General features: G+C 41.0%; 1 protein-coding gene across 1 annotated transcript; it reads right to left on the bottom strand.

Moving 5' to 3' along the window:
• Nucleotides 6083-7012, bottom strand: LOC110259642 (olfactory receptor 18-like). The gene has a single exon (XM_021085128.1). The coding sequence runs from the start codon at nt 7010-7012 to the stop codon at nt 6083-6085; it is 930 nt and encodes a 309-aa protein (XP_020940787.1).

Below are 16430 nucleotides of genomic sequence, written 5' to 3'. Positions count from 1 at the left end.
TGGGAACACTGGTCCAGGGGTTTTGAGCTGACAATGGTAACAGAAGTTGGCTCAAGAAATTGTGCCTCTTAATCACATTGAATTTTGTTTCTCATTGATACTCCATTAATGGCTTTGGTCAGAATTTGGCCTTGGGAGGACTTTGTCTTAACCTCTTATGATGATTGCTTGATTATCCTCAATTCTACTCTCCACACCCCCTCTTTTATTTATCCATTATGGCCCCTCGATTTGCATTTCCAGTCCTGCGTGTTGATACCAGCCACTTCAAGTACAGACTCATCATTGTTGAATGAGAATTCTGAAATAATGCATTGGAGTACCTGTTGTGGCTCAGTGAGTTAAGAATCTGACCAGTCACCATTAGGATGTGAGTTCAATCCCTAGCCTTGCCCACTGGTTTAAGGATCTGGCTTTGCCACAAGCTGAGGACATGGATCCTGAGTTGGCATAGGCCTCAGCTGCAGCTCTGATTCGACTCCTAGCCCAAGATCTTCTATATGCTGCAGGTGCAGCTATAAAAAAAAAAGAAACACCACCTTTTATCAACACTAACACTTGTTAGTTCTTATCAAATCTGTTTATGTGACAGTCCTTACTGAGCACCATTTGTGTGCCAGGCTGTTGTAAGTATCTGCAACATAGCAGAGAAGGGGGTAAAAAAGACAGGAATCTTTACCCTCATAGAGCTTAAATTCTAGATCTCAGAGTTTAACAGATCCTGTCATATGTCCAAATAGAAAATACACTGAGGGGTGAGTTATTTATTTGGTTATTAGTGAGGTTGAACTTTCTTCCTTATGTTTAGTACATTTGCAGATAAGCTATGAAAATGTATCACTGGAGATAGGAAAATGGCAAGCCCCAGAGTATTAGACTGATCAGGTGCTAATAAGTCTTTGGGTCTAGTTGCCTAATTTTGCAGGTGAATTTATTGAGTTGGAAACACAAGAGTTCAGATGGTGATGAAACATCACTGAAAGGGAACAAAATTTCAAATCTGGTGCCAGGAGATATTGTTGGATTACAAATCGGGAGAGTGGGAATGGAATCATAGAATTGCCAGTCTCTAGGTATGGGATGCTGATCAACTTCAGGTAATGAAGGATATGTTAGGACTAGCGGACATATTTATTTGTTTGATTTTTTTGGCCATGCCCATGACGTGCAGAATTACCCAGGCCAGTGATGGAATCTGTACCACAGCAATGTCCCAAGCCACAAAAGTGACAACTCTAGATCCTTAACCAGCTGAGCCACCTGGGAATTCCTGGATGTCTTCATATTTTCTTCACCATAAAGAAATTGGACGTTGTGCCTAGTCTTTGGGTGGTGGTGTTTGCCCAGGCACTGCAGGCAGGAAAGGCAAATATAGATACATAGATATTTATCATGGTAAAGAAGAGTCCAAGCCTACTCCAGGGCTGGCATCTATTGGAATCAACTTATCACCAAGGATTGTTCTTGAGAGATGTTATCATTCTGAGGAACAACAATGGGCTTCCAAAAGGGGAACCTGCCTCCCCTTTAATTCCTTTAATTTTGAGGCTTTGAGTATGAAACCAGGCTTGGGCCTGCAAACTGGGGAAAAAATCATTGTGGGAGCCAATTCTGACTTCTGCTGACCTGTTCTTGATATTTTTGGTTGTCTAAAGCAACCAAATAAACTAATGTCCTTTTTTTTCAGATCTGTGGAGAGATTCCACTAACTGAGAGTTGTTTTCACATTTTTGTGTTATTTTCACTTTGTTAAAAAATTATTATAGTTGATTTACAATGTTATGTCAATATGTGCTGTATGGTAAAGTGACCCAGTCTTGTATATCAATACATTATTTTCCTCATGTTATCTTCCATCATCTTCCATCACAACAGATTGGTTAGAGTTCCCTGTGCTATACAGTAGGACTTCACTGCTTACCCACTCTAAATTTAAAAGTTTGCATCTAGCAACCCCAAACTCCCGGTCCCTCCCACTCCATCCCCCTCCCCCTTTGCAACCACAAGTCTGTTCTCAACCTCTGTGAGTCTATTTCTGTTCTATAGAGAGGTTCATTGGTGCCATATTTTAGATTCCACATATAAGGAATATATGGTATTTGTCTTTCTCTTTCTGACTTACCACACTTAATATGAGAATCCCTAGTTGCATCTATGTTGCTGCACATGGCCTTATTAGTAATTTTTTATGGCTGAGTAGTATTACCAGTGCTCTGGAGGTCACCTCATCTATGACCTGCTGTCACCACCACAGATCCCTGTGGATCCTGGAACCCAGTTGCCATTCTGGACTTGTTGCCTTGCCTCTCACTGTTAATGCTGCCATTTGAGTCTAGAACTCAAGTTACTTGTAAACATAAATTAAAACTTATGCTTCAGCGTGGAGGTTGGCTGAGCAGCCCATACTCAAAAACACAAGACTTACAAAGTTGGAACAACAGTGGAAGTTTTGGATATATATTGACAAAGACTGCCTTTACATTCCCCTAAATGTGATTAAACTTTAAACACATTACTACCTGATTTCTGCTCCTGACCTCTCTTTTCTTAGAGCACTGATGTTAGGATTTTTTTCCTTTTCAGCCATGCTTGTAGCATATGGAAATTCCCCGGCCAGGGGTCGAACCCACACTGCAACAGTGACCTGAGCCACAACAGTGACAATGCTGGATCATTAACCCACTGCAGCTCAAGGAAACTCCATGTTAGAAAACTTCCAAACTCTTTCTTTTCCCATTTTAAATGTGAATAAATCTTCTCAGAGCCTTTTGTCCTTTTTACAAACCAGAAATGATTTTCTTAAAGTTATCCCTTTGAAATATAATCATCAAGTGATACATCTATCTCCTAGCTTCTGTGGATGGTATGAGCCTAAATTCAATAGGCAGCAAGTAGCAATCACAGACAGACTAATCATATCAAACAACCTCCCTCCCCTAATATCTCCCGGTGCTTTTCCACTAGCTAGCCTCAGCTTTAAAAATCCTCTCATTTTTGGAGCTTCCATTGTGGTTCATCAGGTTAAGGACTTGATGTTATCCTCAGTGAGGATACAGGTTCCATCCTTTCCCTCCCTCAGTGGGTTAAGGACCTGGTGTTGCCACAAGTTCTGGCAGAGGCTGCAGCTGCAGCTTCTAATTCACCCCTAGCCTGGGGCACTTCCCTATGCCCCAGAACATTTATGCACATGTAAAAAATAAAAAATAATCTCACCTTTTGATTCAGTGGAGTTGAGTTCAATATCTCTCCATTGTTGCAATAGCCTTGACTCCAACTGCTAGAGTTTTGGATAAAGTATTCATACCTCTTGGACTATGATGCAGTTTTTCTTTTGTACAATCAATAACTTTCTAGATTTCATAACAGATTTCTACCAAACATTGTTTTGGAAATGACATTGCCTATTTTCTGGCCTTTTTAAGTCAATACTATCACATCTCACACAAGACCAGACTGGAAGAGGATCAAACCCTATTTTCCTTATGCATCCGTTTAACCTGGAAAAGAATAGCTGAGGCAGCTTGTGCAAAGATTGTCTCCATAATACTAAACATGTGTGAGATCACTCAGAAAGCAATAATATTAAAAGAGGAAGAGAGGACTGACCTGATGGAGAGAACACCAGGAGAATGTAGATGGGAGGCCAAGGAAAGCATATTTAAGGGCTGACACTGAAGTAAAAAGTTGAGTTGGAAAGGGGAAGAAAATTCTAGACAGAGAGAAATAAGTGTGCTTGTCTGGGGGCAGGAAAGAACATGGTCTGTTTGAAGAACTCCAAGAAAACCCGTATATCTAGGCAAGTGGGTTCTCAAGTTTATTGTGTGGTGGAATCACCTGATAACACTTCCTAAAACACAAGTATTTGGGTTCTAGCTGTAGCAGTTCTGATTCAGCAGGTAAGACCTGAACATGTGCACTTTTAAATTCCTGGGGGGAGTGATGATGATGGTACTAGTCCCTGGAATTGTGAAGGAGTTAGAAAGGGATAGCAGGGACTAGATAATGAACAGTCTTACTGACCTTGGCAAGGAATTCAAAGTTTACTCTAGGAGTTTCAGAAAACAATTGGAAAATTGTTTGTGTGTTTATTTGGATGTATCCATAGCATATGTAAGTAACTGGGCCAGGAAAAGAATCCAAGCCACAGCTGTGACCTATGCTACCTGATCCACTGGGCCAGGCCAGGGATTGAACCCCCACCTCTACAAAAACCCGAGTTGCTGCAGTTGGATCCTTTACCCACTGGACCACAGTGGCAACTCCTGATTGGAAGAATTCAAGCAAAGAGATACAAGATTTGGTTCCATTTAAAAAGTTAATCTGGTGTAAATGGAAAGAAACTGAACATTGAGAAGCCATTTAGGACCCTCTTGTAAGAGCAAAATAACTGTAGGAAAGGGTTTCTTTTTTCTTTCTTTCTTCTTTCTTTCTTTTTTTGGCTGCACCTGCAGCATGCTAAGGTTTTCAGGTCAGGGATCAAACACATGCCACAGAAGTGCCCTGGGCCATGGCAGTGACAACATCAGATCCCTAGCCCTCTGAGCAACCAGGGAACTTCTGAACTGGTTTTGAAGAGTGGGGAAAGCAAATCATCTGAGCCATCACTGTTCAGATAATTTAATAGTTTGGAGACAGGGAAAATAGGAAGAAAAGATCTGAAATGACAAAACATGGGGTCCCTGAATGACCTGGGAAAGAATAGGTCTTTCAGCTGAACAGTTGAACAGCTATATGCTAGTGAATGTTTTGTTCTGTTTTGTTTCCTTCCTCACATATTTTATTTTTTGAAGTATAGCTGACTTAGAGTATTGTATCAATTTCTGCTGCACAGCACAGTGACCCAGTCATACATATACATACATTCCCTTTCTTATGTTATTTTCTATCATGGTCTATCCCCAAAGTATGCCAGGAAGTTTTGACAGTGGAAGCAAGAGACTTATGTAGTTATGTCAGCAAGCATGAAGGTAAAGCACATTCCACAAGCTGGTGTCATCAGTACATCTCTTTGTTCCAATGAACAAGCCTCAGAATGTTCCTCAAAGTATTCCTCAGTTCATAAGAAGCCTCCTCTTCCCAGAAGGGCAGACATATCCTCAATGTTAAACACTGAGATCACCCCCACTTTCAATGTCTTTAAAAATCGAATGAACAGAGGGTTTAGAGGACTCTGGTCAGATTTGTGACAAAATCAGGGAGGGGGAGATGTGAAGTGCTTAGGATTTGACTATTGGCTCTAGATGTTAGAGGAGGAGAAAATTCAGGAGGATGACAGAAGTCAAATACATTGTTATTCTTTTTTTTTTTTTGCTTTTTTTAATCTTTATTTACCCAACACATTTTTTTTTCTACTGTATGGCATGTTGACCAAGTTACACATACATTTATGCATTCTTTTTTCTCGCATTATCATGCTCCGTCATAAGTAACTAGACATAGTTCTCAGTGCTACACAGCAGACTCTCATTGCTAATCCATTCCAAAAGCAATAGTTAGCATCCACTAACCCCAAGCTCCCAATCCATTCCACTGCTATTCTTAAATCATATTTTAGTTCTACTCTGAAGTTTAACTTAAAAATTTAGTAGGGCTCCTCTAAGCCTTCTTTTATTTATTTATTTTTTTGGCTAGAGTGCATTGGTTTGATATGGGTTTTCAGTTCTCAGATGAGGGATTGATACTGGAGCTCAGGAAAACATTGTGTAAACAGAAAGCAGAGGGACAAATAGGTACATGTACAGTGTGTGACTGCAGATTCAGAATTTCTTGTTGCATATGTTTGATTTTACAGCCTTTTCCAGTCTTTTTTTTCTTTTTAGGGATTCATGTGAAGCATATGGTAGTTCCCAGGATAGGAGTCAAATTGCGGCCTGTGCCACAGCCACAGTAACACTAGATTCTAGGTGAGTCTGTGACCTACACCTGAGCTCCTGGCAAGGCTGGATCTTTAACCCACTGAATGGGGCCAGGGATTGAAACTGCATCCTCGTGGGTACTAGTCAGGTATGTTTACACTGAGCCATAATGGGAATTCCTGCCTTTTCCAATCTTATGAACCCCCCAAATCACTCATGTGTTCAGATTAGCCTACTCTGCTGATAATCCTCCACAGGGCATGCTTTATGTCCCTGTTCCTTAGGCTGTAGATGAAGGCATTCAGCATAGGTATGACCACAGTGTACATCATGGAGACCACTGCACCTTTCCTGGAGGAAGATGAGACAGCTGAACTGAGATACACACCAAGGCCTGTTCCAAAAAACAAGCAAACAACGGACAGGTGAGAGCCACAGGTGGAGAAGGCTTTGTACCTTCCACCTGATGATGAGACTCTCAGAATGGAGGAAAGAATTCTAATATAAGAGTAAAGGATCCCTGAGAGTGGAATTCCAGCCAAGATTGTACCAATGAGATACATTAATATAATATTGATGGAGATGTCAGAACAGGCAAGACTGAGGAGCTGAGAAAGTTCACAAAAGAAATGAGGGATTTCCACATCTGCACAGAAGGTGAGCTGTGACATCATCCAGTAGTGCAACTGGGAGTCCAAAAGACTGATGGAAAATGACAGCAGGACTAAGAAGCCACAGAGGCGGGGGTTCATGATAACCAGGTAGTGTAGGGGGTGACAGATGGCCACCAACCGGTCATAGGCCATGACTGTCAGAAGTAGACTCTCCAAACAGGCAAAAAGAGGAAAAAGCATCACTTGTGTTAGGCAGCCTGCATAGGTGATGGATTTGCTGTGTGTCTGGAGGTTCACTAGCATCTTGGGGACAGTGATGGTGCTGATACTGATGTCAGCCAAGGACAGATTGGAAAGGAAGAAGTACATGGGTGTGTGGAGGTGGGAATCAGAGGTGACAGCCAGGATGATGAGCAGGTTCCCAAGCAGGGTCACCAGGTACATGGACAGAAGGAGCCCAAAGAGAAGGAGCTGTAGGTGTGGATCATCTGAGAGGCTCAGGAGGAAGAATTTTGAGGAATGTGTATGATTCTGTGGTTCCATGTTGAGGGGGCACCTTTTGAAAAAGAAGAAAGGGTTGAATAAACCAAACAATGTTGGGGCACCCAGATAAGTATCCATACTTTGGAATTTAGCAATTCATGAATACATTTTTCATGCTTGAAGACCATACACCACAGTGCCTTCAGCAGTATCTCTGAATTGTTAGCTCTTCTTCACTGATGACAAGAACATAGACTTTTTTCTTTATACAGTTAATTCGAGGCATGAGGACAAAGGATATTAGAGAAATAAGGACATTCCGATATAACAAATCCATAACACAGTAAAATATCTGTCCCCATCTTTTGCATGAGTAATATAGAATAAAAATATTCTTCTCTTTTTAAAAATATTGTTCTTCCTTATTTTTTTGAAGAAAATTTCATTGTCATTTATTCAAGTCACTTTCTTAGTTTCATGAACATAAAAGCCTGGTTTCTATTGATGATTACCTTTTTTTTTTTGATTCTCATTGTTAATCCATTCCAAAATCAATAGTTTGCATCTGTTAACCCTAAGCTCCCAATCCCTCCCACTCCCTCCCCTCCCCTGGGCAACCATAAGTCTATTCTCCAAGTCCATGATTTTATTTTCTGTGGAAAGGTTCCTTTGTGCTGTATATTAGATTCCAGATATGAGGGATATCATAAGTCCTTGGTCTTTCTCTTTCAGACTGATTTCACTCAGGATGAGAGTCTCTAGTTCCATCCATGTTGCTGCAAATGGCATTATTTTGTTCTTTTTATGGCTGAATAGTATTCCATTGTGTATATATACCACATTTTCCTTATCCAATCATCTGTCGATGGACATGTGGGTTGTTCCCATGTCTTGGCTCTTGTGAATAGAGCTGCAATGAACATGCGAGTGCATGCATCTTTTTTAAGGAATGTTTTGTCTGGATATATGCCCAAGAGTGGGATTGGTGGAACATATGGTAGTTCTATCTATAGATTTCTAATGTACCTCCATACTATTTTCCAAAAAATATGCAACCTAGGATACTCTATCCAGCAAGAATATCATTTAAAATAGACGGAGACATAAAAAATTTTCCCAACAAACAAAAGCTAAAAGAGTATAGCAATACAAAACCCATTCTAAAAGAAATACTGAAAGGGCTTCTTTAAATTCAAAAAAAAAGAGGAAGAACTAGGATGCAGGAAACCACAATCAAAGAGCAGTGACTTAAAATATTTTTTCTAATTAAAGGACACAAAAAAAGCACTGAAATATACTGTGTGTTCTGCAAATACAGTACAAGAAATTACCTTGATTTGCAGTGTAGTTCCTAAGAGCTAAAACCACAGTCACAGGAGTATAAATTAAACTCAAATGTTTATAATCAGATAGGATTTGTTTATGCAATTATCTCTGTAAATGAAATTATAGTATATTTACAATGTTGTGACAATTTCAGCTGTACAGCCAAGTGACCCAGTCATAAGTATATATGCATTATGTTCTGTATTACTTTCCATCATGGTATAGCCCAGGAGATTAGATAGAGTTCCCTGTGCTGTACAGTAGGACCTCATCGCTTATCATTCTGAATAGAATAGTTGGCATCTACTCACCCCAAACTCCCAGTCCCTCCCACTCCTTCCCCCTCCACCTTGACAACCACGAGTCTGTTCCCTATGTCTGTGAGTCTGTTTCTGTTTTGTAGATAGGCTCACTTGTGCCATATTTTAGACTCCACATTTACGTGATATTGTAGGGTATTTGTCTTTTTCTGACTTACCTCACTTAGTATGAGAATGTCTAGTTGCATCCATGTTGGTGCAAATGACATTATTTTGTTCTTTTTTATTGGTGGCTGAGGAGTTTTCCATCACATATATGTACCATATCTTCGTAATCATTCCTCTGTTGATGGACATCCTGGTTGTTTTCATGTCTTGGCTATTGTGAATGTTGCTGCAAGAAATACAGGGGTGCATGTATCTTAGTGAATTATAGTTTTATCCAGATATATGTCCAGGAGTAGGATTGCTGTTTCATATGGCAATTCTATTTTTAGTATTCTGAGGTACCTCTATACTCTTCTTCATAGTAATTGTACCAATTCACATTCCCACCAGCGGTGTCAGAGGGTTCCCTTTTCTCTGCCTCCTTTCCAGCATTTGTTATCGGCAGACTTGTTAATGATGGCCACACAGACCGGTGTGGGTGGTCCCTCATTGCAGTTTTGATGTGCATTTCTCTAATAAGTGATGTTGAGCATCTTTTCATGTGTCTACTGTATATGCCAATTATCTTTAAGGGTTTTTCATCTTTACTTGTCTATGACATCCATCTTCAATGGACATAAGTGCTCACTCAAATGTGTGGGGTTTTTGGTCAATTTTTTTTCAAAAGTAACTCAAATACAAACATTTGGCCTTGGTGGATATATATATATATATATATATATATATATATATATATATATCTTCTAATGGACACACCAGTAGCATGTGTAGTTTCTGGGGCTAGGTGTTGAAATGGAACTTCAGCTTCGGTAGCCAGCGAAGCAAAGTCCAATAGAAGAAAGAGGAGAGAGAACTGCTCTGAATTGTCATGAGCTGATTCTTTCTAGGATCCCTGCCTTCAGCTCAGCCATCCTTCTTGTAGTTGATGGGACAGGTGCTGCCCATGCCCTCCACTCTGGTCCTCCATGAACCCCTTAAAGGGAAGAGCACAGTGAGCAGGGGTCTCTGCCTGGGATGAAAGGGAAGAGAGTTTGCTTTTTGCTGTGTTTTTGTAGGTTATGGCTTGAGACATCTTCTTAAATATGTCCCAAATCTCCAACATTTTTCAAATACTGATTTCTTATCTAACCCAACCCTCTTATGAACATTTGAGAAATTAGGATGAAATCCAGGTCTCAATCACCAAGTTGGCCCTTTGTATGCCAATTGAGAGGTTTTCAAGTCAATTCTTCCTTCTAGAGGGATAGCATTTCCCCCAAATTCAGTTCCCTGAATGCAGACTATGTCAGCAGGAGAGAGGACTGTGTAGGTGCCTATGAATGGAGTTTCTCTGTCTGCATTCAAATCTGACTTTACCCATTTGCTACCACAGGGTCCTGATAAAAGCACTTGAAATCACAGTGGTCCCCAGCTCAGCTGTAAAGTGGTGATAAGAGATGAAAGGAGACAAGCTACATAAAAACCTTATCTCAGCACCTGGCACTTGAAATCCTTAGCTAAAGGCTTGTGATATTTTGGTTACTGCCTTCATTTTCATCGTCATCATCATCATTTTCATGATCAATTGGAGCACTTAGGGGAGAGTTTAGCACCACCTATTTCCTGTACAGGTGGAAAAGATGCCAATGGAAGAGAGGAGCACTGTGAGGGGAAAACAGAAATTTAAATAAAATTTCTGGGATCCCCACCAATCCCCAATACCTCAACTTCATATGTGTCTGAGCTGAATCTTGGTGTTTTGCTATCCTCGCCTGACTATCCCAACGGTCTGCTGGCTTCATAATGAGAAAACAAGGCTCTCCCAATCCTCCTGAATGCAGTGTTTCCCACGGCACCTGGCTCACCCTACGCTGGGCTGTGTCTCTGCTGGAGAAGGACTGCGGAAGGCCCATGTCCTGCCCCTCCCCTACCTGATGTTGGTTGCAGGCTGAGGCTTTGTTCTCAGGACTGGCAAGAAGGCAGACCCAGGTATGGACCTCCTGGTTCAGACAACCATGGGAAATGAGACAAACACATATGGATCTCATTGGACTGGAGCTGGCTAAATGAAGGGCTGAGAAGCACATTCTGATTATTTGCAGTGTAATGACCTCAAGACCTCAAGGCACCAAGCACATAATTAGTCAAATTGGTCCATAGTCTCTCAGTCTCTGAGGATTTGCTAACATAATGGAGGAGGAAAAGGCGAAAAGTGAGTGCACTTGGAAAGACTGAAGCCCTTCCCCTTTTCAAGGGGAAGTTGACCCCTCCTCCTCACCTTTGTTTTCTAAATTATGTATCTTATCATTCAATGTAGACACATTTTTATTAGAGAAAGTCATATGTATTTTTATTTCTGCAAATCCATTTAATGTGTCATGTAATTTAGAGAGATGTAGATATTCCACTTCAAGATTCTGATCATTTTTCTATTTTCTTTTCTTTCTTTCTTTTCTTTCTTTCTTTCTTTCTTTCTTTCTTTCTTTCTTTCTTTCTTTCTTTCTTTCTTCTTTCTTTCTCTCTCTCTCTTTCTTCTCTCTCTCTCTCTATCTCTCTCTCTTCATTCCTCCCTCCCTCCCTCCCTTCCTTCCTTCTTCCTTCCTTCCTTCCTTCCTTCTTTCTTTCTTTCATCTTTTTTGGGCAACACCTGTGGCATATGGAGGTTCCCAGGCTACAAGTAGAATCTAAGCTGTCTCTACTGGCCTGTAGCTGGCCTACAACCACAGCAACTCCAGGTCCGAGATTGTCTTTTACCTACACCATAGCTCACAGCAATATGGGATCCTTAACCCACTGAGTGAGGCCAGGGATCTAACATGCATCCTCATGGGTACTAGTCAGATTTGTTTCTTCTGAGCCAAGATGGGAACTGCCATATTTCTATTTTCTGGTTAAGATTTATGTCTCTGAAAACTTCCTATCTTTCTTTATGAACCCATGGTTTAAGGTTTGGATTTTATTTATTGGAGATTTATTGTTTTTGCCATTTCAATGACTGTACAAATTCTACTAATTTTATTAGAATTTTAAATTCTAAGTCATTTTTTCAGACTTTCTTTCTTTCTTCCTTTTCTTCCTTACTTCTTTTCTTTCTTTCTTTCTTTTCTTTCTTTCTTTCTTTCTTTCTTTCTTTCTTCTTTCTTTCTTTCTTTCTTTCTTCCTTCCTTCCTTCCTTCCTTCCTTCCTTTCCTTCCTTCCTTCCTTCCTACCTTCCTTCTTTCATCTTTCTCTTTTCATTCTTTTTTTTTTAAGGCTGGCCTGTGACATATGAAATACCAGCCAGGGATGAATGGGAGCTACAGTTGCCAGCCTATGCTACAGATCAGCAACACCAATTCCAAGCCTGAACCACATCTGTGTCATACCCTGCAGCTCACGCACACTGGACCTTAACACACTGAGCAAGGCCAGGATTGAACCTCATCCTCATGGGTACTAGTTGGGTTCATATCCCACTGAGCCACCATGGGAACTCCTGTAAGGCACCACTTGCATGAGCTTCAGAGGGTGGGTGCTTGCCACTGATGTCATGTCAGGCTCCGAACTCCAGAGCAAGTGTAGATCATTGTCTCCACTGAGGGATCCCTGTCCCTCTTCCTGGGAACATGTGCAGGACCATGGCTGCCACTCCCCAGAGGCCCACACCAGGCACCAACCCTCCCCTTGCATTCCTGGGAGTGGATGTGGTCCACCACCCCTAAACTTCCCCAACCTTGCAATTAATCTGCCCACAACTCCCTGGGAGTGTGCATGGCCCACTGCCTTCTCTGCCAAGGGGCCCAAAGAAAGCACTGACATTGCCTCCACCTTCCCAGGAGCTTGTGCGCTCACTGCCAGGACCAAGAGTCCACACCTGCCAACATCTGTTCCTCATTTCCCGAGAGGATGTGTGACCCACTGTCTTAGGAGCCACAAGGCCCATGACAAGTTGAGAGCTTGTGGCTGCCACTAGGCTCTAGGAGGGTTGCACAGCCACTGCCATCTCCTCATAGATTCCATCACCAGCCAGCACCCAGCTCCAGGAGCAATTGTGAGCCCCCACTGTCCCATCACGTGCTCTGGAGGCACGTGCAGATGCCAAATGACTGAGAACTCCAGGAATAGGTAAGAGCCACTGCATTAGCACATATAACATCAAGCACAAGCTGAGGGAAGAGGAGACAGGCACCATATAAAATATCTGAGACTAAAGGGGAAGAGCTGAAATCTCTCCTCCCAATTGTGTGAACCACTGGTTTTATACCTCCACTGACAGCCTTATAAATTCTGTGCTGGTGGATCTCCCCTTGTGGCTCAATGGTGATGACCTGACTAGTATCCATGAGGTTTTTGGTTTGATCCAGGCCTTGCTCAGTGGGTTAAGGCTCCGGAGTGGCCATGAGCTTCAGTGTAGTTTGCAATGTGGTTCGGAGCTGGCTTCACTGTGGCTGTGGTAAAGGCTGGCAGCTGCAGCTCTGATTCAACCCCCAGGCTTGGAATTCAGAATGCTGAAAGTGTGACCATCTAAATAGATAAATAAATAAAATAGATAAATTCAGTGCTGGTGGATATCCAATGGATGAGTGCTGCCAAAACTGAGATGGGTCTGGCTTTAGCAGATGTGGGCTCTGTGGGTACATACATATGGGGCTTGGACCAGGAGAGTCTGAGCTGCCTCCATATCTTCACAGCATGTCCAGGACAGGATACTGTTGTCCTGAGTCCTCAACTCAGTGCATCTGCACTGGTGGCCAAGTGAAATTACCTGAGAGACACCAGGGCCACTTACCAACATATGCAGGGTTAAGGTGGGGTTGAGAGCAACACCAACAACAGTGTATTTTGTGAGACCACACAATGGGGAAAAGGGACATGACAGAGCACATTCACAGGCATTAACTCAGCATAAGGATACTCAATGGCTCCTCTCCCAGTGGGACTGCTTCACCCCACCTGCCTTGCACTACAGGTCAGAAACACAGCTCAGAAACAGATCTCAGGTTCTGGTGGCAACTAGAGAGAAAACCCTGCCCTCTACTAACAGTGACAACCAAAGCAAACAGGAGTCAGTCATATCCATCATTCTTCACATTTCATACACTTCAATTTTGAGAGTAAACCACACATTTCAAACCAAGAGATTATCTGATACTGCCAATTAGAAAGTGATGTCTTCAATATTCTTAAACCTTTATGTAATCTTGATTTTATAATTTGCTTATGAAATTGATATGTGGAGATGTCTGTTGAACCTTCCACATCTTACCTGTGCAGTCCTCCTGCTCAGAGTTCTATGCATGAGGAATTCAGATATTTATTTCTCATTACCTGATTTTGTAAAAATAGAGTATATATACCCAATTAGTTGAACATGGAAGAAAAAGTCTAATTATGTGTCTGTCATAAATGTAGAGGAGGCCAAAAGCCCAAATGCAGAGTGTAGAGAAGAATGGAAGAAAATGAGTTTAAAATTAGAATGCTGGATAAATAAGAAAATTGTAAAATAATTAATAACCGTGGGACTTCATAATGGGGAAGGGAGATCAAATACTAGGATATTGCTCAACTGAGACTTCATAGTATATTGAAATCAAAGATAGGCTTTGAGTGAGTTGTTTTTGATTTTTCCAATCCACTGTCTTTGTTATGAGAATTTTCTTGGAGAGGCAGAAAGTCCTCACCTTGTATTTTCTTATTGACATGTCCACTTGAGGATTTATATCATGATTACTTGTCTTTCTTATTCTTGGAAACTTATAAAACCAGCATTTAATTTGTGATGCAATCTCATGCAGACTATTATTGGGTAACATTTGATCCTATTGAATATTGATAGTAATGAAGAAAACCGAACATTAATTATCTCAGGGGCTTATATATCACTGTATGTAATATCTAGTATCCAGGAAGAAGGGAAATTATGGATTAATGTGTTACAAATACTTTTGAATTTTTTAACACTTTGAAAGGGCAGGGTATAAGAATGAATTTGAGCCCAAGCTAAAGAGAGATTATGCTGTGACCCAGGTCCCTAGAAGGTTATGACATTTATTTTTATTTCAAAGAGTACCCAGTATATAAAAAAAATATATGCATAGTTCTCAATGCTATTCAGCGGGATCTCCTTGTAAATCTATTCTAAGTTGTGTCTGATAAGCCCAAGCTCCCGATCCCTCCCACTCCCTCCCCCTCCCATCAGGCAACCACAAGTCTCTTCTCCAAGTCCATGATTGATTTTCTTTTCTGAGGAGATGTTCATTTGTGCTGGATATTAGATTCCAGTTATAAGTGATATCATATGGTATTTGTCTTTGTCTTTCTGGCTCATTTCACTCAGGATGAGATTCTCTAGTTCCATCCATGTTGCTGCAAATGGCATGATGTCATCCTTTTTTATGGCTGAGTAGTATTCCATCGTGTATATATACCACATCTTCCGAATCCAATCCTCTGTCGATGGACATTTGGATTGTTTCCATGTCCTGGCTATTGTGAATAGTGCTGCAATGAACATGCGGGTGCATGTGTCTCTTTTAAGTAGAGCTTTGTCCGGATAGATGCCCAAGAGTGGGATTGCGGGTCATATGGAAGTTCTATGTATAGATTTCTAAGGTATCTCCAAACTGTTCTCCATAGTGGCTGTACCAGTTTACATTCCCACCAACAGTGCAGGAGGGTTCCCTTTTCTCCACAGCCCCTCCAGCACTTGTTATTTGTGGATTTATTAATGATGGCCATTCTGACTGGTGTGAGGTGGTATCTCATGGTAGTTTTGATTTGCATTTCTCTTATAATCAGCGATGTTGAGCATTTTTTCATGTGTTTGTTGGCCATCTGTATATCTTCTTTGGAGAAATGTCTACAGGTCTTTTGCCCATTTTTCCATTGATTGATTGGTTTTTTTGCTGTTGAGTTGTATAAGTTGCTTGTATATTCTAGAGATTAAGCCCTTGTCAGTTGCATCATTTGAAACTATTTTCTCCCATTCTGTAAGTTGTCTTTTTGTTTTCTTTTGGGTTTCCTTTGCTGTGCAAAAGCTTTTCAGTTTGATGAGGTCCCATGGGTTTATTTTTGCTCTAATTTCTATTGCTTTGGGAGACTGACCTGAGAAAATATTCATGATGTTGATGTCAGAGAGTGTTTTGCCTATGTTTTCTTCTAGGAGTTTGATGGTGTCCTGTCGTATATTTAAGTCTTTCAGCCATTTGGAGTTTATTTTTGTGCATGGTGTGAGGGTGTGTTCTAGTTTCATTGCTTTGCATACAGCTGTCCAGGTTTCCCAGCAATGCTTGCTGAATAGACTTTCCTTTTCCCATTTGATGTTCTTGCCTCCCTTGTCAAAGATTAATTGACCATAGGTGTCAGGGTTAATTTCCAGATTCTCTATTCTGTTCCATTGGTCTGTCTGTCTGTTTTGATACCAGTACCACACTGTTTTGATGACTGTGGCTTTGTAGTATTTCTTGAAGTCTGGGAGAGTGATGCCTCCTGCTTGGTTTTTGTTTCTCAGGATTGCTTTGGCGATTCTCGGTCTTTTGTGGTTCCATATAAATGTTTGGATTGTTTGTTCTAGTTCTGTGAAAAATGTCATGGGTAATTTGATAGGGATTGCATTGAATCTGTAGATTGCTTTGGGTAGGATGGCCATTTTCACAATATTGATTTTTCCAATCCAGGAACATGGAATATCTTTCCATTTTTTTACATCTTCTTTGATTTCTTTGATTAAGGTTTTATAGTTCTCGGCATATAGGTCCTTTACCTCT

The sequence above is a fragment of the Sus scrofa genome, chromosome 2 (genome assembly GCF_000003025.6).
Source record: "Sus scrofa isolate TJ Tabasco breed Duroc chromosome 2, Sscrofa11.1, whole genome shotgun sequence".
NCBI classification, from domain to species: domain Eukaryota; kingdom Metazoa; phylum Chordata; class Mammalia; order Artiodactyla; family Suidae; genus Sus; species Sus scrofa.
Note: the sequence above shows the minus strand (reverse complement) of the source record. Positions and strands in the feature narration are given on the sequence as shown.